Raw genomic sequence first — 23,075 nt, 5'->3', positions numbered from 1 at the left:
AAAAAAAAAAAAAATCTCTCTCCTTTTCCAGGCTGCAATTCCTTTAACATTCTTCATTTGGCGGATCCATCAAAAAACCGGACAGGTGGCATCCGTTCTCATCAGTACTAAAACGGATCCGCTATCCGTCCTTTTGGCGGATTTTAACTGACACAAAAAACTGAAGTGTGAAAGAGGCCTAAGGTCAGGTGGTGGAGCATATGGTGTACAAAGGACAGATCCTTGTAGAACCATGGTCACATCAGCCAGCAGTCTGGCGTGGATTTATGGCGGTGCACCAATTTTCTTATCCAGAGCCGGATGGTTGGAAACACTCTGCGCATCAGGTTCAGATTAGGACATGGAGAGAAAAACGAACTGAACGTGGTTGTGATAAAAAGCGTAGAACAGAAGATACCTCAGATTGACGAGAAGCTGCACAAGAAAGGAATGTGAGGGAAAACTACAAGGAAGCACACACCTTCAAAATACCAACGCAGAGGCTGAAGAAAAAGCACAGGCAATACATGTAGAACGAATAAGGGCGCGGAGGCGCACAGAGGGTGGAACAAGGGCGCGGAGGCGCACAGAGGGTGGAACAAGGGCGCGGAGGCGCACAGAGGGTGGAACAAGGGCGCGGAGGCGCACAGAGGGTGGAACAAGGGCGCGGAGGCGCACAGAGGGTGGAATGAAGACGTGGAACAAGGGCAAGGACATGTGCGTGTGGAATATAAGCATAGACATTTGGGAGTGAGTGTGCGGACAAGCAGCGGGGGAATAAAAACAAATGCAAATGTATAAAACAAAAGCAGAGACATGATGGATGGAATAAAATCTTGAAGGTTCTAATTAAAGTTCCAAGTGGTGCACAGGTGTAATGAAGGCTCAGAGGACATTTGGGAGTTAATGAAGGTATGGATGTGCAGACAAGCAATATGGGAATAAAAACTCAGAAATTCAGATATATAATACAGAGATGTGGATGGAATAAAATTTTGAAGGTTCTAATAAAAGTTTGGAGCGGCGCAAAGATATAATGAAGGCACAGCGCGGCGCAGAGGTGTAATGAAGGCTCGGAGCAGCGCAAACGTATTTAATGAAGGCTTGGCGTAGCAGAGGTGTAATGAAGGCTCAGAGCAGCGCAAACGTATTTAATGAAGGCTCGGAGCAGCGCAAACGTATTTAATGAAGGCTTGGCGTAGCAGAGGTGTAATGATGGCTCGGAGCAGCATGGAGGTGTAATAAAGGCTCGGAGCAGTGGGGAGGTATTTAATGAAGGCTTGGAGTGAGGTGGTTATGGCTCGGCACGGCGGTTTTTAATGAAGGTGTGGTGCAGCGCAGAAGTTTTTAATGAAGGCTTGGAGAACAACGGAGGTGTAATAAAGGCTCAGAGCAGCGCAGACTTTAATGAAGACTCGGAGCGTAGCGGGAGGTGTAATAAAGGTTCGGAGCATCGCAGAGATGTAATAACAGCTCGGAGGTGTTTAATGAAGGCTCAGAGCAGCGCATAGGTGTAAATAAAGGTTCGGCGTGTGGCGGGAGGTGTAATGGAGGCTCAGAGGTGTAATAAAGGTTCAGAGCAGCACGAAGATGTTTAATGAAGGCTCGGAGTGGCACATAGGTGTAATAAAGGTCCGGAGGTGTAAAGGCTCGGAGCAGTGCAGAGGTGTAAAAAAGGTTCGTAGGTGTAATGAAGGCTTGGAGCAGCGCAGAGTTGTAATAAAGGCTCAGCCGTACGAAGGTATTTAATGAAAGCTCGGAGCAGCGCAGAGGTGTAATAAAGGTTTGGAGGTGTATAATGAAGGCTCGGAGCGGCGCAGGTGTTTAATGAAGGTGCAGAGCAGAGATGTTTAATGAAGGCTAGGAGCGGGCAGAGGTGTTTAATGAAGGCTAGGAGCGGCACAAAGGTGTAATAAAGGTTCGGAGATGTAATGAAGGCTCGAAGCGGCGCAGAGGTGTTTAATAAAAGCTCAGAGCGGCACAGAGGTGTTGAGTTAAGACTCGAACAGCGTGGAGGTGTTTAATAAAAGCTCAGAGCAGCAGAGAGGTGTTGAGTGAAGGCTCGAACAGCGTGGAGGTGTTTAATAAAAGCTCAGAGCGGCGCAGAAGTGTTATAAAGGTTCAGAGGTGTAATGAAGACTCGGAGCAGCACTGAGGTGTAATAAAGGTTCGGAGCCACATGAAGGTGTTTAGTGAAGGCTCAGAGCAGCGCAGAGGTGTTTAGGCTCGGAGGTGTAATAAAGGCTCAGAGGAGCAGAGATGCAGCTGTGTTTTCTTTTTATATATACAAGACACATTTAGCCATTAAATTTATAACACAGTACAAAAAAAACACATCAACTAATGATTCATACGATGCAGAATTCTTAGTGATCCTTCCGAGGGGCACAGAGGCGGCAGAGCGCTGAGGCCCCTCACTCATCTCTGCATGAAGAGGTTAAAAAAAAAAATACATGAGGGGGAAAGAAGAAAAATAACAGAACCGGCCACCCCCCGAAAATAGCAAACATTTTATAATCCGACTGCAGAAAACTTGGAGGGAAAATACAAATTCTATGTTACATACAAGGAGGGGCTGGGGAGGGGAGAGGCCGGCAGAGGCTCAGCATGGAGGGCTGCAGAGGTCTCATGTGCTGATCCTGTGGTTCAGTTGGGGGAGGGCAATTACAAGATCTGCAGTTCAGTTCGACCCCCAGCTGTAACTGCTGTATGCAGACTTGCTGGCCTGAGACTTCTGTGGCATGGAGGCGCCTTGGTTTCGCTGTCCAGAGCCAGTCTGTGAAGACAACAGTAAATACCTCAGACCCCTCATTATGGGAAATACTCCCACTACTGATGCAAAGCACACAAATTCTATAGGATCCTCTATGAGGCTACATTCCCACGATGAGTTGGTATGCACCTATTTTAATATGGTTACATGCGGTTTTGCATTTTTTTGCCTCTGTTTTAACAGCCTCATGCTTTAGATAAAGTAGCTTTGTTTTTGATACTTTATTGACATACTTCAGTATGAATTACATGTGATTTTGGTAAGTTTCTGTAGTGCAAATGCAGTACTTGCAAGTGCATTTTTTACCTACGGCAATTCCATATCTAATGAAAGTATATGGGGAAAATCCACATAGAAAACGCAGCGTGTACTAGTAAGAGAAATAGACAAGCTGCAAATTTGAAAAACAAGCACAGCATGTTAGTTTATGCAACGTTAAAGAGAAGCACAGTGGGAAGCAGATTTCTATGAATCCCATCCACTTTGCTGGAAGTTTAAAGACGCTGTGTTTTTCAAGCAGCAAACATATATTTTTTACTATCGACAGCTCATGGTGGGAACGTATCTTTATACCCCAGAGCTGCACTCATTCTGGTGCAGTCAGTGTGTACATACGACTGATCCTATATACTCCAGAGCTGCGTTCACAATTCTGCTGGTAGTGACCCCCAGTTACCTGTGCATCCTGCTGGAGGTGGTGGTGCAGAATCTGAGAGTGCGGCTGCTGATGTGGAGCCAGAATGTGCATGAATGGAGCCGGGGGATATGCAGCGGCAGTGGCCGGGTTCATGGGGCCACCACTGCCCAGAGCCGAGGGCAAGTTAAAGGAAGTGGCCGGGGTCCCGGTGTGGAATCCCTGCTTCTCAAACGATTGCTGTGAGGACAGGACAAGCTCTGAGTATCCAGCCCCTAAAGCAAATGCCCCCTTCCTAGAAGGGGACAGCAGCGCTGCCCTCTAGTGGTGGCTCCGCCAATCACCTACCTGCGTCTTGGAATAGACTGAGCCCGAGATATCCGGCACACCGGTGTTACTGGAGGTGACGGACACGCCTGTAGGGACAGCAGAGGAGCATGTGCTGAGCAAGGCCAGCTGTACCCCTCTACCCTGTATGTAGGCATGACTAACCCCTTCTATACCTGGCACACCGCAACTCAATAACTGGGGCAGGTGGAAATTAGGCTGGGGTACGAGGTTAGTGCATAAGGATACCGAGGGGTGGATGGGGCAAGCTAGGGCCTAAAGGTGTGGAGGATTAGGAGATGGCTGCTACATAAAAGAGGCAAAGCAGGGGCAGGCAAGAGGGCGAAGAAGCGGAGAGCACTTACCAGCGCCGGGTCCATTGGTGCAAGCAGCAGCAGGTTTGCTCTGAGCAGCAGAAGCCCCACTAAATGCACCCTTACAGAAATCACCCACGCTGGAAACCTGGCCCAAGTCCTCAAAGCCTGCGAACAGACACAGCCCTCAGCATGGGAAGGGATCCTTGGGACCCCCACCCATGCCTCCCCCACCACAATCTTGAGCCCCTCCGATGTCACAACACAAAAGGATGCTGCCGAGACTCCACACAGCTCGGCACCTGCTGCTGCTCGGACCACCAGCGGGGGGCAGATGCACTGCTACAGGGAAAAGTTAGGACAGAGGCACTAAAGAGCAGGAAGGGGGGTGTGGAGAAGGGGGCAATTACTGCTCACCCCAAATCAACATTTCACCTCCAGGAGTCTGTCAGAACATGGGTGTCATCTCCTTACCGGTGCTGTAGGCATGGGAGCCGTAACTTGGCGCTTGTTGGAAGGCGCCAGCAGATGTATTCACCCCGACATTGACTCCGTGCTGTTTTGATGTGGTAGGTGCCACCTGGAGGGGAGACAAGAGGTGTACAGAGCCCATGAGGGTGAGGCGGCATCGGCTGCCTGCGTGATGTCATGCCCGTTGTCCAGGAAAAAGGTCCTGTAGGGAGTGACAGGGGGCCCACAGAGGGCGGGCAGAGGATGCCGAGACATACCTGCAGGCGCAGGAAGGAAGACACAGCCACTGCCATCCACCAAGTGTCACCTACAGTCACAGGGGTCGAACCCCGCATCCGCCCACTCAACACCCCCCCCCCCCAATAAAAGGACGGCTCGGAAAGAGCAGATGGGTCACACTTTATTGAAAATACTTTTATTAAGTATCAAGATTTTTACAAATCAGGCAACAAAGATGAATTATCACAAGCCCGGCATGGTCGGCGGCGAGCGGAGACCCTCCATTAGGGGCCTCGTGGTTGAACGGAGCCAGCAGAAATCCACTGGGGGCCCGTATAGGAAACACCGGCCCTGACCACACTCTGGGTCCACCCTTTTCCCTCCAATCAATGCTAAGCTAAACACAGAACTCAGGTCCAGACGTCCAAAATGCAGACTCCCCCTAAAATACATCCGAGGTGCCAGACCCCCCCGAGGCCAGGTGTCCATTCCAAATCCGCAGGACTTCTGACAGTTCACCACTGCCCGTATACAGAGGCTTCGTGTCCGAACCACAGGGCGGCTCATGTGTATAAGATGCTATGTTCAGGGGCTTCCCATCTCCCCCTCCCCAAAAACAGCTTTGGGTGACACCGTTTACTAACGGAAATGGGAACTCACTGGGAATACGGCGGGTCCATACTGGAAGGTGCTTGGCAGACCCGGTACCCCGGTGTAGTAGGGAAGACTTGTGTAGCTGTAACCGGGCGGCAGCGCAGGATTCAGGAATGTCTGCTGTGTGGTGTGGTGACCCTGCGTCTGGCTCTGCTGCGGCTGTGCCAAGGTGGTAGCTGGAGCCGGGGAAGACGCGTCTCCACGACCAAACTTGGAGAGATCGCCTAAAAGGAGGGGAAAAGAGAAGGTAGTCATCAGCAACTGGGCATTATAATGGAGGCAGCCTCATTCCCAATACAGGTTCACCTACCAGAATAGGGGTTACTTGTCAGGCTGGCGTCTCTCCCGGTGATCGCGGTGCTGGGTGTGGGGAAAGGGATGCTGTAATAATCCTACAAAACAGAGAGCAGTCAGTTAACCGGCAGTGGAGAGACTGGCCTGAGGGTGGTGTGGGGGTTCACCATGCATCACTCACCAGGGGAAACCTTGTCTGTAACATCTGCAGGTCGTCATAGCCATAGACCTGGGGCTGGAAACACAACAGGGTGCACGTTAATGGCCATGTTAATTGCCCACCTCAGTAAAGAAGCCTGCCCCTCCTCCGCAGTACCAGCCATCACTCCCACCATTCTCTCTCCTCTCTTTCCCAGCAAGTATAACATGACCACTGCAGCCAATCAGTAGCTACTGATTAACTACTGCAGCGGTCAAAGGATGTATGAAGCCAGAAGGGACAGTTTCCTAGGACGACATCAGTAGTGTAGAGGAACCACCACAGACCTACAAGAACTTACGGGATAAGCGTGTAACAGACCAGGAGCCATGATGTATGGGTTTGGTAACAGCGGTGCGACACCAGGCGGTAAGTTTGGAGGTGCTTTACCTGCGAGAAGCAAAAGACAAAAGGGTTAACATTGCACAGCCTGGCACACAGGCTGGCATAGGACACAGTGGCAGATGCATTACCTGACGTGGTGGCTATGGAGTTTCGAGTAGAGGGAGCGATGGTAGAGCTGGTGCTGAGGCCAAGGCTGAGACTGCTGACGCTGAGGGAGGACACGGGTGCAGCACTGGCGATGGTACTGGGCACCGTAGAGAAGGTGGCAACTGAATGTAGGCTAATGTCGCTCTCCACATTGTTGTGCTGCTCGGGAAGAGACAGGTGCGTTATGGAGTACATAACATGTTATATATGCTGCGTACAGGTGTACGGACGCTGTAGCCAGCGGGCACCATGTGGGTGCCCACACGGCAGCAGATCCAGCTGCTCTAGCATGTACTGTCCCCCTTCACGGCCATAGGCAGCAGCCAGAAGGGTCAACTTACATGCAGGACAGAGGGGACTACAACTCACCAAAGGTGTGGACGATGAGGTTCGTACTGTGGAAGATACAGGCGTCTGGTGCTGAGGGGGTAACGTACTGTAAAAGACAAGAGGAAAAGTGGTTTTGTCCCGGGTGGGGGTGGGACTTCAGGATACCCACTAGTGCACACTACCTGCTGAGCTGAGCCGAGACCACCGGGTTCTGCAGCTCCTCAGTGTGGCTCAATTGAGACTGGTGGGGTCCAGCGGTGGTCAGTAAGGAGGACGCAGACCCCGAGTCGCTGAGGGAGACTATGCTGGAAGCAGATGATGAATCGGCTTTAATTGTGGGGGCTGAAGGAACTGGAAGGGAAAAACAAAAATGGTGGAGGTTAGGATAGCCATTATGCTGTACTATCGCTGTACAGACCAGTCCCAGGCATCACAAACGTCACACCTCATATGACCGCTCTGATTACTGTACGACACACTGTCCCCCCTTTATGGCTACATACAGCCGGAAAGGGTCTACGGGTGTCCGGTGTCATCGCACCCCGACAAACAGAGGACATACCTTCTCCTGATACAGGAGTCTGCATGGTGGACATCTGCGAGGAGCTGTAGCCATTCTACAAGAGAAGAGATGCCACATAAAGGACCAATCAGGCAGCACGGTATGGCAGCTGTACTGACCACACACAGACCGGGCAGCCAGGACCCTAGACTGACAGTCGTGGCGGACACAATATTGCATGCGCTGTCCCCCCCTGATGGCTACAATTGCTTCCAAAAAGGGTCTACTGTCATGCTGCAGAGAAAGATGCCCCTGCGCTGTGCCCGCAACTTACAGTACCTTGGACTGGCTGAGCTCCTTCTGTGGTGAGGAGGTGGAGGAGATGGGGTAGCGCCGGGTCTGCGTGGACCTCTGTTCGTATAAGGGGCCCTGAGTGCTGCTCTGTGAGGTAAATGTTGTGGTCTGGATGCCGCTCCCTTGGTACGCAGACTCTGGACTCTGACTGCTGACCGCGCTGCTGGACGATTCACTGCAAGAGATGGCGCCTGTTAGACCCACAATCAGACCACACAAACATCACACCACCACCCCTGCCAGGCCAGCACTCCCCCCTGGAAGCAGAACATGTTTGCTGATAAGGAGCCACAGAGCATATGGTGGGAGTAGTCAGTGGTATCGTCCACAAGTGCTCTGTGATGCTGTTACACAAACAGAAACCCCTTTGCCGCTATAGAGGTCCGCTATAGAGGTATCAGTAAAAGGTATACTACTGCCATGCACCAGCTCCCATATGGCACACCAATCATCACACCTTGCTGGGCTGGTGTAGAGGTTGCTCTGGGCCTGGCTCACAGTTGTGTTGGTGCTCGGAGAGGACTCATACTCTGGAAGTACAGGCTCAGACCCAAACTGCAAAGCACCAAACTGTAGGTTGAGCCCGGCCATATCGGCTGTTCCCGGCATCTCCACGGCCAGAGCAGGAATCTGCGGAGAAACGGGAGACATAAAGAAGAGGAAACCACACCACTGGAGATGCAGGTGTTTGGGGGGCCCGGTTGTATGTGTGGGAATTCTGGGCACAATCTGGGTAGTGTGTGTGTGGATGGAGGTTTCTCTCCTGTCCTATAGATGCTATGTAATCAGATACACGCAGACCACCACTACCTTTGACGTAAGCGACGTCTTCTTCCTCTGCACTTTCATCTTATGGTGGGCCGGCTGCGGACTTCCTGACTGATTTTCAGGCGACACTGGGGACATCTGTGGGGGATGGTTAGTTTTGCCCATCAGAGGGGAGGATGGGCACACCGGCATGGCAGAGGGAGCGCTGGTGACTGTTGCCTTCTCTTGCAGGTACACATCCATCATAGTGGAGGCTGGGGAGAAGCTCTGGCGTTTGGTGAAGGGGTCTGATGAGCTCTTCAGATCTGTGGCGAGAGATCGCTCTTAGTGAATCGTCCCCTCATCCCCAGACGAGCCCAGGATATATGAGAAGTCTTACCAAACTGCCCCAGGGCGGAGGTCTGCGCCGAGGAGCCCAGGTCCCAGGTTGTGGAACCAGAGGAGTCCGAATTCTGAGCGGCAAGATGCGCCAGGGCCTGTGCAGTCTTAAACTGCTCCAGGAACTGAGATCCGGTGGTGGTGCCGCCCTTGGGTTCTCCCTCACCAAAGCCCTTACTCAGCATGCTGACCTGAAAAACGGGCATGGTTACCAGGACAGCAGGACGAGGGTCTGCAATGTGCAGAGCGGACAGGAACGTTGTAGTGCCCCACACAACTGTCAGCCAGAAGCTTACAGGTAGTGGTGCGAGGCAACAGTTCTTATGGCATGCGCTGTCCCCCCCTAATGGCCACACAAAGCCAAAAGGGGTCTACTGGCATGCTGCACGGCACAGACTACGGCAGCCTCAGAGAATGGCAATCAAATAGCCTACCCAACTTATAGCACAGCTCTCAAGCTACATCTGCTCCAGTCACACCCAGAGCTGCGCCAACACAGGACCCCATACATACAAGCAGTAGTAAACTGGCAGTGACACTTGCCATGCTGTTGTGAGAGAAGGAGCTGCCAGGACTGGCCTGGGACAGGGAGCTTTGCTTGGAGTTGCTGAACACGAGGGGCTGGGATAAGGTGGGGTTCTGTGCAGGATCCAGACTGGAAGCCTCATTCTCTAGGGATGATGGGCTCTTCCCCAGTAAAACAGCCAGGTCGATCCTGTAGAGACAGAGGAGATGAAGGCTGCGTCATGTATAAGGAACCCCAGCGTGTAGGGACCACTCCTCGGGCTGCCGATCACTCACCTCTGGCCCGCAGTGATCGTCACACTCTCAGGGGCAAGGGGTACAGAAGAAACGCTGGACGCTGTGAAGATCTTTGTTTCAGAAAGCTGAACAAAAAAAGAAAAAAAAAAAGCTCATGACCTTACTCATCTGCTAGGAGAGTTCAACTGCGATGCTGCAGAACTGGGAGTGCAAATCCTACGTACATCCTCATTCCAGTCCTCGGTCCCCCACTCCTCTGTGGCCGTCCTCCAAGCACCTGGTAAAGAAGCACACGGAGGAGGGGGAATTACACAGATAGGCAGATGCCCCCTGTCCCATCCCGGCAGCGGTCACCCCCAGATTTGCAAACTTATCACATACGACATGTCTGAATTTAAAGAATATTAACGCCCTGGAACGATGAGTAATCCTGAGTGACACTGCACCGTGAGAGGACACCAGTGAAGCCAATGTCTGCCGCAGGGAAGAAACCTCCGTTCACAGAGAGGACTAATCACATTGAGTCTTCTCTCCGCTCACACCCAGAGCTGCGCTCACACTTCTACTGATTGCACTGTCTTGAAGAGAGGTTCATCAACTTCATTACTCCCATTCCTGAAACAATCACCCAAATCTCTACTGTACTCCCCACCATTTCAGCTTAGTGTCTCCCCACTTTATCTTGAGGACGCAGCTTTGGATGTAACTGGAGTAGACTATTATATTGCCATAGAGCGGAATAAAAAGCAGAAAATACATTAATCAAGTCATGTACTACGAGCAGCCATGACACCCGGTCACCCCTGCAGGCACTGCACAAGGCGCCACTGGCCAGAGGACGTGCCACGTAGGGGTCACTACCAGCGGCAGTCATTTGTCCAGAGCGAACTACAAGTCCCAAAATCTGCACAGACAGTGAGGGCAGCTGCAGAGGGGTGCAGTCCATGCTCTCCACACCCAGCCCGGCCCGTGCAGGAAGGGACAGGTTAGGAGGGAGATAAAACACACAACAGTCAGAAGTACGAGGTTGTCAGGGGCAATGAGTGCACCTGGATTTGTCATACCAGGAGCAGTGGAAAATTTTCGGGGATAATCTGACCCCTCACCCCCAATGTAATCAAGTCCTGAAACAAAAAGGGAAAAAAACAAAAAAAACAAAACAAAGACAAATCAGATTGAGCTTTAGAGCAGGCGGTTCCCAGAATCTCCTCAAACCCCTCCTCCCCATAGGTGGCCACAGCATTACTCCCTTCCCCGAAGGTTGCATGGTAGGGGTGTAAGGACCACAGGGGGAAGTGGGACATACTTGTTCCATCATCCGGCTCAAAGCTGGCAGCGTTATTCCAAGTGCTGCTGTTCCCATAGTTGTCTTCAGTGCTGGTGGACTCAGCATAGTCCGCAGGGTTAAAGGTCCTGGAAGAAAGGGTCCAAAATAGTCAGGGGACGGGTCAGACAGAATCCCACACGTGCACAAAAGGTCGGGCACACGTACCCCATGCCCTGCGCGGAGAAGCGGCCGCCTCTTCTTCCTGATCCACCTAACGGGAAAGAAACAGTAGCATTAGAGCCCTGTGGAGCCGCCTGTCCATCACCTGTGGGGCCTGAGGACATAGGCACCCACCTCTGCCCCGGCCACGCCCTCGGCGCCCTCTTTCTGTGCCTCTGCCCGAAGAGCCGCCAGATTTGCCACCTTCCAAACCATTCTCCTGTGCCCGAACTGCAAGAAGACAAAGTAACATGGTCATATGGCAGGACATAGACAGACTGACTGGCTGCAGCAGTCACCCGGTTAGTACCCGTCACTCACACTCTCTGCCGCGGCTCCCGCCACGCCCTCTCCGCGGTGCCCCTCCACGCCTGCGGCTGAAGTCGCGCTCTCTGTCTCGGTTCTCTCGTGTCTCCTCGCTCTGTTCGGTCTGCCCTGTCTCCTTCTGTCCGGACACTCCTTTCTTCTTACCCACCATCTCCCAGGAGTGCTGTGGAAGACAGAACACAGCATGTCAGGGGACACAGCGGGAGTGATGGCCATCACAGACACGTCTCTCTCATGCATCGCTCACCGTGTCAGGGTTCCCCTCCAGCAGGACGTTGATGGCGCGGTTCAGATCGCCATTGCAGTCGTGAAGTGCGATCACACACTCGTCCTGGTTCTTCCCTGTGATGTCGATCAGCTGAGGAAAGAAAGATGGAGGTGAACAGAGGGGCAAAGGCAGCGGCTGTAGAATGGGATACACCAGGGATTCATGACACCAAACCAGAGGGTAAGGCGAGGTCAACGCTGCTGCTGGACATGCTGTAATGGATCCTCAGCTCTGGCCACACTCACCTGTTTTACTTCTTCCTCAAAGTCGGCGTCATTCTGGTCCGAGATCATCTGTGCCAACCGGATCTGCTCTGCAGTGGCCTAGACCGGGAGAGAAGACAGAGACATCAGTGGGATAGGGCAAGTGTGACAGGGGATGCTGCTCATGGGGAACCTCCATTACCTGAGGCCTTTGCTTGTGCTGCATCTGGTTCTGTGTCTGTTCCCAGGTTCCACGGGTGCGGGTTGTGGCCACCGAGGTCATCATTTACAGTATATACAAATAACAGTATTTACAAGTTACAGCTCTGCAGAGGAAGAGGACAAGGGAGGGTTAACGCCGGGAACCCCAAAAGGCCAGCAGATCTATACATTACTTATCCTGTATTATACCCCTCAGGGCTGGGCTTCTAATAAGGCCTCATATACATGGAGCACACCTCCTCCTTCCTGCACCAGGTCCAGCATGGGCCAGGAGCCCCCCTGCAGGACCCAAGTCCTACATCAGGTGCAGACGCACCATTCATAGAGAGCAGAGTATTCATGAGACCATGCAACAGCCCACAGAGGATTAACGTGGCCACTGCTGTATAACTGATGAAAAAAGGAAAATAAGCTGAACAGCGCTGGTGACACGTCACGCAGAGGATGTTGACATAAGTGGAATAAGCCTCACAGCCTTACGTCACCCGGTGACCCCCACGAAGGGCCATCTAGTGTGACGTGTGACAACAGCTGCAGGACAAGAGTTCGACGTGGCTATATAAGGAGCCGTTTCTCCTGTCACTGTATCCTATTGAGGGGGGTCCTCACCACAGACCCCGAGGACACGGCAAAGGGGGGGGGTCCTCACCGCAGACCCCGAGGACACGGCAAAGGGGGGGGGTCCTCACCGCAGACCCCGAGGACACGGCAAAGGGGGGGGGGTCCTCACCGCAGACCCCGAGGACACGGCAAAGGGGGGGGGGGTCCTCACCGCAGACCCCGAGGACACGGCAAAGGGGGGGGGGGTCCTCACCGCAGACCCCGAGGACACGGCAAAGGGGGGGGGGGTCCTCACCGCAGACCCCGAGGACACGGCAAAGGGGGGGGTCCTCACCGCAGACCCCGAGGACACGGCAAAGGGGGGGGTCCCCACCGCAGACCCCGAGGACACGGCAAAGGGGGGGGGGTCCTCACCGCAGACCCCGAGGACACGGCAAAGGGGGGGGGTCCTCACCGCAGACCCCGAGGACACGGCAAAGGGGGGGGGGGGTCCTCACCGCAGACCCCGAGGACACGGCAAAGGGGGGGGTCCTCACCGCAGACCCCGAGGACACGGCAAAGGGGGGGTCCTCACCGCAGACCCCGAGGACACGGCAAAGGGGGGGGGGTCCTCACCGCAGACCCCGAGGACACGGCAAAGGGGGGGGGGGTCCTCACCGCAGACCCCGAGGACACGGCAAAGGGGGGGGGTCCTCACCGCAGACCCCGAGGACACGGCAAAGGGGGGGGGTCCTCACCGCAGACCCCGAGGACACGGCAAAGGGGGTGGGTCCTCACCGAAGACCCCGAGGACACGGCAAAGGGGGTGGGTCCTCACCACAGACCCCGAGGACACGGCAAAGGGGGTGGGTCCTCACCACAGACCCCGAGGACACGGCAAAGGGGGGGGTCCTCACCGCAGACCCCGAGGACACGGCAAAGGGGGGGGGTCCTCACCGCAGACCCCGAGGACACGGCAAAGGGGGGGGTCCTCACCGCAGACCCCGAGGACACGGCAAAGGGGGGGGGGTCCTCACCGCAGACCCCGAGGACACGGCAAAGGGGGGGGTCCTCACCGCAGACCCCAAGGCAAACAGCTCGGGGGGGAGTCGTCCTCACCGCAGACCCCGGCGGGACACAGCACGGGGGGGGGGCTCATGCTCACCGCAGATCCCGGGGGGGGGCACAGCATCGGGGGAGGGGAGGTCGTCCTCACCGCAGACCCCACGGGGACACAAAACTGAGGGTCGTCCTCACCACAGACCACGACACAGGACATGGAGTGGTGGTAGAACTACAAGTCCCAACAGCTAGTGCCATCACTGTCAGAAGAGGTTACCCAGGACTTGTCTCATCCAAAAAGGAGTCTGGCGAAAACACTGTGAAAGCCGACGCAACCGTCTCCGGCGGCCCAGGCGGCCACCGCCGCTACTCCAGCCCGAGGCTTCACCCGGCCTAACAGGCCGCAGCGCGGGAGGAACCGGGGAGGCTCAGTGTGCTCTCTGGCCGCCACCGACGTTGCCCGGGTCGCTCTCCCAGCAGAGCTACTGCCGCCGTGCCTCCGCCACCGACATTATATTAACCCCCTCCCACCGAGCGCCGAGAAAAGCTCCGTCCTCACCTGCGGCTCCTCCGCTCTGACACCACGTGACCGCACTTCCGCTCCGCCCCCTCTCACGTACGCTAGCTGCGTCAAGACGCGTCCAGGGTGCGTTTCACAGGGCTGTGCGTTCCAGAACGTGATATTGGAAGTGATTGGATGGCTGATGGCAAGGGCGTGGTTTGCAGGTTGAAAGGGTCACGTGACAAAAGCGGAAAAACTAATTGAAAACGAGATAAAAAGATGGTGAAGACACAACACAACAGGAGTAACTGGCTGTCTGGGGTCAACGTGGTGCTGATCATGGCTTACGGCAGCCTGGTGAGGAACAGGGCGGGAGAGCTGTAAAGGGGGGTTTCCCAGGGCAACAATACAGTGGGCTCCTCTCTGACTGCACCTAAACCCTCATACTAAGAGGATAGCAGAAGATCATATACACTGTGGGCCCAAAAGCCTGCACTCAAGATTCAAAGAAGCTTTATTGGCAGGACTAAATGCACATTAGTTTTGCCAAAGCAGGTGTACAGAAGGGAATAGGGATAGGGACTGTAGGGATGTTGGGAAGGGGCTGTAGGAAAGGTGGATGGGGCAGATCCAGGTTGGGGCTATAGAAGTCCATGGCATAGGGAAGGTGGATGGCGGCATGGGGGCAGATCCAGGATGAGGCTATAGAAGTCCATGGCATAGGGAAGGTGGATGGGGGATTGGGGCATATCCAGGGTGGGTGCCATAGAAGTCCATGGCATATCATAGTTCTCTTTCTCGCAGTCTATGACATTCGCTCACATATTGCGCTGCTATCTCCACTGCTCTCTCTTCTTCCCCCAGCAGGATATATGTTTTCTCTTCCTCCTTCATGGTGGTGAAATCCGGGAAGAGATGTGAGAGTCTCCTGAAGTGAGTGTGCCTCACTGCTGAGTATTTGGGGCAGTGTAGCAGGAAGTGGGTCTCATCCTCCAGGGCCTCCTGGTCACAGTGTTGGCAGTCTTTCCTCCCTGGGCTTGTAGCTCTGCCTGTGTCGGCCGACCTCGATGGCCAGACTGTGGGCACTGAGTCTATACCGGCTCAGGATCTTGCGGTCTTTGGGGTCCGGGAGTTACTCCAGGTATGGAGCCAGTCTGTAGTCTCTCTGTAGACTCCGGTACATGGTCAGTTTCTGTGAGGTGATGATGTCGTTCTTCCAGTCACTTATGTACCTCTCCTGGCCTTCGTCTACCATCTTCCTGATTCCGGCTTTTGTCAGGTTGCTGTGATTGGTGTTCTGGTCAGGTTGGGTTTGGGTGAGCTGTTCCGAGGATCCTGGTTTTTCTGTTTCACCTACATGTGTCAGGGCTTTATGGTGATGGGAGCTGGGATTGCTCCTATGTAGGTGAGCCCGGAATGACAGTGCCCTCTTTAGAACCATTAGGTGTAGAGGGAATCTGCCCAGCTCGGCCCGGCAAGCACTGTTGGAGGTGCTCCGATGGACTTGGAGAAGGTGCTTGCAGAATTCCAGGTGGAATATTTCTGTTGGGCTTGAATCCCACCTTGACCAGTCTGGGTAGGTGTGAGGACCCCAGACTTCGCTGCCTTACAGGAGGATTGGGGCGATGATAGAGTCGGAAGATTTTTAACCAGACCCTCACTGGTGGCTTTAGATGGTAGAGTTTCCTTCGGATGGCATAGAAGGTTTTGCATGCCTTGTCTTTCAGGGTCTCTATGGCTTGTTTGAAGCTCCCTGATCGGTGAATCTCTAGGCCCAGGTAGGTATATTTGTCCGTTCCTGTAAGGGCGCAGTTGTTGAGGACAAATGAATGGTGCTGGTCTGATTTTCTATTTCTCTTCTGGAACACCATGATGTTGGTTTTCTTTAGGTTGATCGGTAGTGCCCAGGTGGAGCTGAATTTCTCTAAGATTTTCAGGTTGTCTTGGAGGCCTTTCTCGGTTGGTGACAGAAGCAGCAGGTCATCTGCATACAGCAGGAATTTCACCTGCGCGTTGTGGAGGGTGAGACCTGGTGCTGTGGAAGATTCCAGAGCGGTAGCCAGCTCGTTGATGTAAATGTTGAAGAGCGTTGGGCTTAGGCTGCAGCCTTGTCTGACTCCCCAGCTCTGCTGGAAATAGGCCATTCTTCTGCCGTTCACACTTACACTGCAGAGGTTCTCGGTGTAGGAGCTTTTGATAACATCGTAGGTCTTTCCTCCTATTCCGCTCTCCAGCAGCTTCAGGAATAAGCCTGGGTGCCACACCGAATCAAAAGCCTTTTTAAAGTCCACGAAACAGGCGTATATCTTCCCGTTCTTTGTATTGTGGACGTGGCTCTGAATGAGGCTGTGCAGGGTGTAGATGTGGTCAGTAGTGCGGTGGTTTGGCATGAACCCTACTTGGCTCTTGCTGAGGACGTTGTGCTCGGTGAGGAAACTGAGGATCCTCTTGTTCAGGATGCTGTTGAACAGTTTTCCCAGGTTGCTGCTGACACATATGCCTCTGTAGTTGGCTGGGTCATACCTGTCCCCATTCTTGTGGATGGGTGTGATGAGGCCTTGATTCCAGGTACGAGGGAAGTAGCCGGCACTTAGCACAATATTGAAGAGTTTAACCATTGCGGCCTGTATTTCTGGTGGGCTGTACTTCAGCATTTCTGGTAGGATTCCGTCCAGGCCACCGGCTTTTCTACATCTTATGGAAGAGATTCTCTCTGCTACTTCCTGTAATGTAATAGGTGCATCCACGGGGTTTTGGAAATGTTTTACTTTTTCCTCATTTGCTTTTAGTTTTGCCATTATGCTTTCCTGTTCTTGGCTTAGTTCTTCCTTTGGGATGTCTTTATAGAGGTCTCTGAAGTACTGGAGCCAGATGTTGCCATTTTGGATATGGATGTTGTTTTTCTTGTCTTTTGTGCCCATGTGGTTCCATAGTTCCCAGAAGGAGTTGTCTTGGAGGGCGTCTTGGAGTTGGTTAAGTTTGGTGGAGATGTAACTCTGCTTCTTCCTCCTGAGCATGGTTTTGTACTGCCTTTGTATGGTGTCATAGGCTTCCCTCAGACCCGGGTGGTTGGGGTCTCTGTGTTTCTTGTTTGAGGCTGTTCTCGGGGTCTTCCGTACGGCTTTACATTCTCTGTCAAACCATCCATTGATCTGTTTTTCTTTTGGTCTCTTGTAGTTGACTTTTGTAAGGTTGGACAGTCTGGCCATTGCATAGAATATATTGTTGAGGTCTTTTGCAGCTTGACTCACTCCCTTTGGGTTAGGCTGGTACTCGTAGTTGTAGAAGTGGTGGAGCATCCGCTGTATTTCAGGTCTGCTGGGAGCCTCTTTATACTTTAATGCCGACATTTTGTGCCATTTATAGGATGGAGGCCGGGTGAAGAGGCCGCTCTGCTGTGGCTTTTGAGTGGATGGTTTCTCTGTAGATTTCAGGTACAGAAGAAGTTGGCTGTGGTCTGACAGGTGTGTTTGTGGGGAGACTATGAAGGTGCTGATATTTGCCAGGTTCATATCTGTAATGGCATAATCTACTACACTCCTCCCTACATGGGAGTTTAGTGTGCACCTCTCTAAGGAGTCTCCTTTGGTTCGTCCGTTAAGAATATGAAGTCCTAAAATTCTGCATACGTTCAGGAGCTTTTTACCACTTTTGTTGACTGTACTGTCATAGATGTTTCTCTCTGTGACTACTGAGTCTTGGCCGTCATTCTCTGCTCCAAATATGTAGATGTTCCCATCCGTGGTCAGGAAGTCGTTTTCTCTCCCTGTTCTTGCATTGAGGTCTCCAAAGATGAGAACTTTGCCCAGGCCCTGATAGTGGGCGGCTTCTCTTTGTAGGATCTCTAAGCAGTCTGGATTGAAGTAGGGTGACTCTGGCGGTGGTATATAGGTGGCACAGAGATAGACATCAGACTGAGAGGTGAGGATGGAGCTGCTGATCCTGATCATATGTGGCTACCTCCTCTCTTCACCGGTTTGATGTACTGGTGGAGCTCCTCTTTATATCAGATCACTCTAATCACATCCTGTACTGTCAGCACCACATAGAGCACTTGAAACAGTCAGCAAGCAGGAAGGAGGGCTGGCGAACAAGCAGTGGGCTGTGCGAGGGGACAGTGAGAGAGAGCAGGGGGCTGTGCGGCGGGGGGACAGTGAGAGAGCAGGGGGCTGTGCGGCGGGGGGACAGTGAGAGAGCAGGGGGGCTGTGCTGGGGGGGACAGTGAGAGAGCAGGGGGGCTGTGCTGGGGGGGACAGTGAGAGAGCAGGGGGGCTGTGCTGGGGGGGACAGTGAGAGAGCAGGGGGGCTGTGCTGGGGGGGACAGTGAGAGAGCAGGGGGGCTGTGCTGGGGGGGACAGTGAGAGAGCAGGGGGGCTGTGCTGGGGGGGACAGTGAGAGAGCAGGGGGGCTGTGCTGGGGGGGACAGTGAGAGAGCAGGGGGGCTGTGCTGGGGGGGACAGTGAGAGAGCAGGGGGGCTGTGCTGGGGGGGACAGTGAGAGAGCAGGGGGGCTGTGCTGGGGGGGACAGTGAGAGAGCAGGGGGGCTGTGCTGGGGGGGACAGTGAGAGAGCAGGGGGGCTGTGCTGGGGGGGACAGTGAGAGAGCAGGGGGGCTGTGCTGGGGGGGACAGTGAGAGAGCAGGGGGGCTGTGCTGGGGGGGACAGTGAGAGAGCAGGGGGGCTGTGCTGGGGGGGACAGTGAGAGAGCAGGGGGGCTGTGCTGGGGGGGACAGTGAGAGAGCAGGGGGGCTGTGCTGGGGGGGACAGTGAGAGAGCAGGGGGGCTGTGCTGGGGGGGACAGTGAGAGAGCAGGGGGGCTGTGCTGGGGGGGACAGTGAGAGAGCAGGGGGGCTGTGCTGGGGGGGACAGTGAGAGAGCAGGGGGGCTGTGCTGGGGGGGACAGTGAGAGAGCAGGGGGGCTGTGCTGGGGGGGACAGTGAGAGAGCAGGGGGGCTGTGCTGGGGGGGACAGTGAGAGAGCAGGGGGGCTGTGCTGGGGGGGACAGTGAGAGAGCAGGGGGGCTGTGCTGGGGGGGACAGTGAGAGAGCAGGGGGGCTGTGCTGGGGGGGACAGTGAGAGAGCAGGGGGGCTGTGCTGGGGGGGACAGTGAGAGAGCAGGGGGGCTGTGCTGGGGGGGACAGTGAGAGAGCAGGGGGGCTGTGCTGGGGGGGACAGTGAGAGAGCAGGGGGGCTGTGCTGGGGGGGACAGTGAGAGAGCAGGGGGGCTGTGCTGGGGGGGACAGTGACAGAGCAGGGGGGCTGTGCTGGGGGGGACAGTGAGAGAGCAGGGGGGCTGTGCTGGGGGGGACAGTGAGAGAGCAGGGGGCTGTGCGGGGGGGGGGACAGTGAGAGAGCAGGGGGCTGTGCGGGGGGGGGGACAGTGAGAGAGCAGGGGGCTGTGCGGGGGGACAGTGAGAGGGCAGGGGGCTGTGCGGGGGGGACAGTGAGAGAGAGCAGGGGGCCGTTTGTGGAAGAGTGAGCAAGCAGGGGGCCGTGCGGGAGGATAGTGGGTGAACGAGCAGGGGGCTGTGTGTGCAAACAGTGGGAGATGCAGCTTGGGGCTGTGTGGGGGTACACTGGGTGAGTGAGCAAGGGTCTGACAAAGGGGAAAGTGGGCAATGGAGCAGGTTGTGTCGGAGGACAGTGGACAATCGAGCAGGGAGCTGTATGGGGAGGGAAGGTAAGTGAACAAGGGAGCCACACAGAGGGGACAATGAATGAGTAGGGGCCACCTGGCTGCAGGGATGCCAAGCTGTTTGCAGGGTTCCGATTACTGGCAGGTCACTGTTTTATTTAACCCTTTGCTGTCTTCAGGTGTTCGTCCTCCTGTTCATCTTTGTGAAGAGACAGATCATGCGATTTGCAATGAAGTCTCGCCGTGGCCCCCACGTGCCAGTAGGACATAATGCACCCAAGGTAAACAGTCTAAACGTTGCAGGCAGTTGGGTGTGCTCACCTCTCATATCTTCCTCTCATACCCTCTCCTATCCTCTCTCTCCTCCATGTTTTTCACTGGTGGCAGGGTGCACAACTTCTCTTTCCAGTGGTATTGCTCCCCTCCTTTTTCCAGTGGTGTTGCTTCTTTTTTTTTTTTTTTCTCGAGTGGAGGGTGCTCCCTTCCTTTCTCCAGTTGGTGGTGCTCCCGTGTAACCTCTCTGAAATATTTCTGCTAATTTCCTCCAGGACCTGCGGGAGGAGATCGATAACCGTCTCTCTAAGGTGCAAGACATAAGGTTTGAGCCGCGGCTCCTGGAGAAGGGGGATGAGCGGATGCTACAGCTGCCCTCTCCAGGTGAGGATTGGTGCCGCTGCAACCATGTTGGGCATCTTTTCCTCCCATCGGGTCTTCCTGTAACTCTTCTTGTCTGTGTCTTCCAGGAGGCTACAACTACCTTTACAGGATGAAGACACTGGATGCTGTGAAAGAGTCAGGTAACTGCCCTCCTAGCGATTATTAGAGAGAAGCGGCTCCATGCAGCCATGAGCTGCGATTCGCCATGGTGTCTGGACACTGGCTTGCACTCTTGAGGGGCTGTTACAGAGTATCAGAGCTAAGCGAGAGATGTGTTCCGTAGTCGTGATTGCAGCGGCTTTGCTTTTATTTTTACTGATGAGGGGTGTCCTTCCTTCTCTTGGTGGCGCCGTCCACTCATCATCTCTCCATCTTTCCTTCTTGTAGACATCCCCTTCCGGGAGAACGGAAAATTCCCCAAATCTTCGGTGGGGAAGAACTTTCAGGCCTACCTTCTAGAAATGACCAACGCAAGTTCGCCCTTCAAGGGGGTGCGGAAGACATTATTGGATGCCCTGACTGAGGGCTATGACTCCGCACGTTACGGCACCGGGGTAAGAGCTTCCTCCCCACGGACGCTACCTAAGTTGTGCCTCCTGGTAATAGGGGGCGCTATAACCACTCCACGACTGAAAATGTATGGGACTGACTCAGGAGCTGAGCTCACCCATAAAATATGGTTGGGAAGGGGGTTGACCACCGCCATGGCGTGACTGCTTCATTTTTATTGTGTCTACCAGGTGTACGGGAGGCTGGAGCACGAGAAGTTCATGGAGGCGCTGGCAGAGTTATCGGCATTGTAAGGCACATTTTCACAACCGGCGTCAGTGTGCACCGTTGGGCAGCATTATTAACCGCTACTTTCTCTTTCTACACCAGTGTTCTGACCAGGGAGGCGGGAAGCCACAGGCACCACCAATCTGCTGTCAAGGACCTGACTGCGTCTCCCGAGACCGCCGGGACCCCCACCATCCAGGTGACCTACCTGCCTTCTAGCCAGAAGAGCAAGAGACCCAAACACTTCCTGGAGCTGAAGAACTTCAAAGACAACTACAACACCCTAGAGAGCACCTTGTGAAGACTGCCATATTGGGGTTCTCCGGCATGGGGGGGGGGGGGATCTTGTTCATGCCTTTTGAATCAGTTGGCTCCCTCTACTGGCACTAGAAGACTATGGCGTGTATGTTGGCGTATTCACTCCACTTACAGTTTACTCCGACGAAGCTCAAGTGGAGAGATACGAAAAACTTGGTGGACATCATACATGTAGAGGAGTGTTGTACTGCCAGACCAAAACATGACCTGGGTTTCTCTACATGATTCATTTCCAACAGACCTGTACATAGTGACAGACTCCGGGGACCCCACCATCTGTATATACAGAGTGTCCTGCCGCATACAGAAGGAGCTGGCGGGAGGGTGTGTTTTAACAATGTACAGTATTAAATAAGAATAACTAATGTGACCTGTCTGTATTCTTTACTGGATAGTCACACGAGCGGTATTATACTACTTATATTCTTTGTGACAAAGTCCCTGGCAAAGTGCTGGAGGAGAGATATGTTTACAAGAATGCAGAGGGCACCATCAAATAATAAGACTAAATAGAGGGGATCCAACCACAGTATGTCCAAATTACATATATATCACAAAAAAACGAGAAGACATACACCAAATGAAGGGATCACCATAGAAAAATTATCAATTTTATTACATAGGATACACAAGACACCAAAAATTGATTAAAACCATTTAAAATAGACAACGGTTATTGAACATAACCTATAAACCAGGGAGCAGTAACAAGCCCTACATAGAATCAACCAATTATATACACATAATGTGTGCAGCAAGTCCACATAATAAATGTAATGTGTATAATACACTCAGCCCTGTACAAAAAGATCTAGATGTATAATATTGCTAAATGCAACAATTTAAATGCATCAAAAACCATGTCCTGAGTGCAGATATTTTCAAATATACAAGGGGGGGGGGGGGCAAAGATGTAGGAAACACACAATGTGTATAGTATTCTCAGCCCTATACAGAAAAATCTAGATGTATGATGTTGCTAGATGCATCAATTTGGGTGCATCAAAAACCATATCCTGAGTGCAATTGTTAAAGAATATATGTGGGGGGAGCAAAGATGTAAGAAACACACAGTGGGACCATAATAAAACACATCAAAATAAAGTATTGTGGCATCAAATATTAGTCCAGTAAAATAAACTGTAATATGGACCCCTGTATTAACCCGTGTTCAGTGGATAAAAAGAACTATAGGGAGCCAAAACACTTGTCAAATAAATCAGAAATAACCCTCCCTCCCCATATACTTTACCACCCAAGACAACAGGCTGATGGAATAATGACGGACATGCTCACTGAATACAAATAACCATTATACATAGTTGCAAGAGGACCAGGTATTGCTCCCATAACCTGACGCGTATCGTCACAATTGTGACTTCAGGGGAAGAGTAAGACCTGTTGTCTTGGGTGGTAAAGTATATGGGAAGGGAGGGTTATTTCTGATTTATTTGACAAGTGTTTTGGCTCCCTTTAACCCTATAGTTCTTTTTATCCACTGAACACAGGTTAATACAGGGGTCCATATTACAGTTTATTTTACTGGACTAATATTTGATGCCACAATACTTTATTTTGACGTGTTTTATTATGGTCCCACTGTGTGTTTCTTACATCTTTGCTCCCCCC

At 53.2% G+C, this 23,075-nt stretch overlaps 2 protein-coding genes across 8 annotated transcripts; one reads left to right on the top strand and one right to left on the bottom strand.

Moving 5' to 3' along the window:
* Nucleotides 1-2,239: 2,239 nt before the first annotated feature.
* On the bottom strand, nucleotides 2,240-14,253 carry UBAP2L (ubiquitin associated protein 2 like). 7 transcript variants are annotated; one of them, XM_073566830.1, is made up of 29 exons: nucleotides 14,118-14,253; nucleotides 11,937-12,060; nucleotides 11,777-11,854; nucleotides 11,511-11,621; nucleotides 11,258-11,426; nucleotides 11,072-11,167; nucleotides 10,943-10,988; nucleotides 10,757-10,863; nucleotides 10,500-10,574; nucleotides 9,675-9,727; nucleotides 9,490-9,575; nucleotides 9,232-9,403; nucleotides 8,690-8,879; nucleotides 8,353-8,615; nucleotides 8,000-8,172; nucleotides 7,528-7,717; nucleotides 7,249-7,303; nucleotides 6,869-7,037; nucleotides 6,726-6,792; nucleotides 6,338-6,515; nucleotides 6,166-6,254; nucleotides 5,847-5,900; nucleotides 5,682-5,763; nucleotides 5,378-5,595; nucleotides 4,502-4,607; nucleotides 4,079-4,195; nucleotides 3,735-3,802; nucleotides 3,429-3,626; nucleotides 2,240-2,755 (listed from the first exon to the last, which is right to left on the bottom strand). In XM_073566830.1, exons 2-29 carry the CDS (start codon nucleotides 12,018-12,020, stop codon nucleotides 2,660-2,662), a joined length of 3,390 nt encoding a protein of 1,129 aa, XP_073422931.1. In that variant the 5' UTR covers nucleotides 12,021-12,060; nucleotides 14,118-14,253; the 3' UTR covers nucleotides 2,240-2,659. The 7 variants fall into 7 exon arrangements, with proteins under 7 accessions (XP_073422931.1, XP_073422934.1, XP_073422932.1 ...); XM_073566833.1 differs by having other exon boundaries at nucleotides 10,515-10,574; XM_073566831.1 differs by lacking the exon at nucleotides 14,118-14,253 and adding an exon at nucleotides 13,836-14,083.
* A 10-nt stretch (nucleotides 14,254-14,263) lies between these two features.
* Nucleotides 14,264-21,811, top strand: CUNH1orf43 (chromosome unknown C1orf43 homolog). The gene is made up of 7 exons (XM_073566838.1): nucleotides 14,264-14,417; nucleotides 19,874-19,975; nucleotides 20,243-20,351; nucleotides 20,438-20,491; nucleotides 20,739-20,905; nucleotides 21,092-21,150; nucleotides 21,231-21,811. The coding sequence occupies exons 1-7, from the start codon at nucleotides 14,340-14,342 to the stop codon at nucleotides 21,427-21,429; spliced, it is 768 nt and encodes a 255-aa protein (XP_073422939.1). The 5' UTR covers nucleotides 14,264-14,339; the 3' UTR covers nucleotides 21,430-21,811.
* Nucleotides 21,812-23,075: the final 1,264 nt, after the last annotated feature.

This window comes from Dendrobates tinctorius, unplaced genomic scaffold (assembly GCF_039654945.1).
Source record: "Dendrobates tinctorius isolate UK_male_01 unplaced genomic scaffold, ASM3965494v1 ptg000019l, whole genome shotgun sequence".
NCBI lineage: Eukaryota > Metazoa > Chordata > Amphibia > Anura > Dendrobatidae > Dendrobates > Dendrobates tinctorius.
This window is presented reverse-complemented; position numbering and strand designations above follow the sequence as displayed.

What these genes read in the sequence shown, in the direction of transcription:
- UBAP2L (XM_073566830.1), bottom strand. Translation starts at nt 12,020, where the DNA reads ATGATGACCTCGGTGGCCACAACCCGCACCCGTGGAACCTGGGAACAG. An exon ending in CCTTCTCTCACAACAGCATG is followed by an intron (nt 8,880 to 9,231) that starts GCAAGTGTCACT and finishes CCCGTTTTTCAG; the next exon opens with GTCAGCATGCTGAGTAAGGG. An exon ending in AGACGTCGCTTACGTCAAAG is followed by an intron (nt 8,173 to 8,352) that starts GTAGTGGTGGTC and finishes GTTTCTCCGCAG; the next exon opens with ATTCCTGCTCTGGCCGTGGA.
- CUNH1orf43 (XM_073566838.1), top strand. Translation starts at nt 14,340, where the DNA reads ATGGTGAAGACACAACACAACAGGAGTAACTGGCTGTCTGGGGTCAAC. An exon ending in TAGGACATAATGCACCCAAG is followed by an intron (nt 19,976 to 20,242) that starts GTAAACAGTCTA and finishes AATTTCCTCCAG; the next exon opens with GACCTGCGGGAGGAGATCGA. An exon ending in CTGGCAGAGTTATCGGCATT is followed by an intron (nt 21,151 to 21,230) that starts GTAAGGCACATT and finishes TTTCTACACCAG; the next exon opens with TGTTCTGACCAGGGAGGCGG.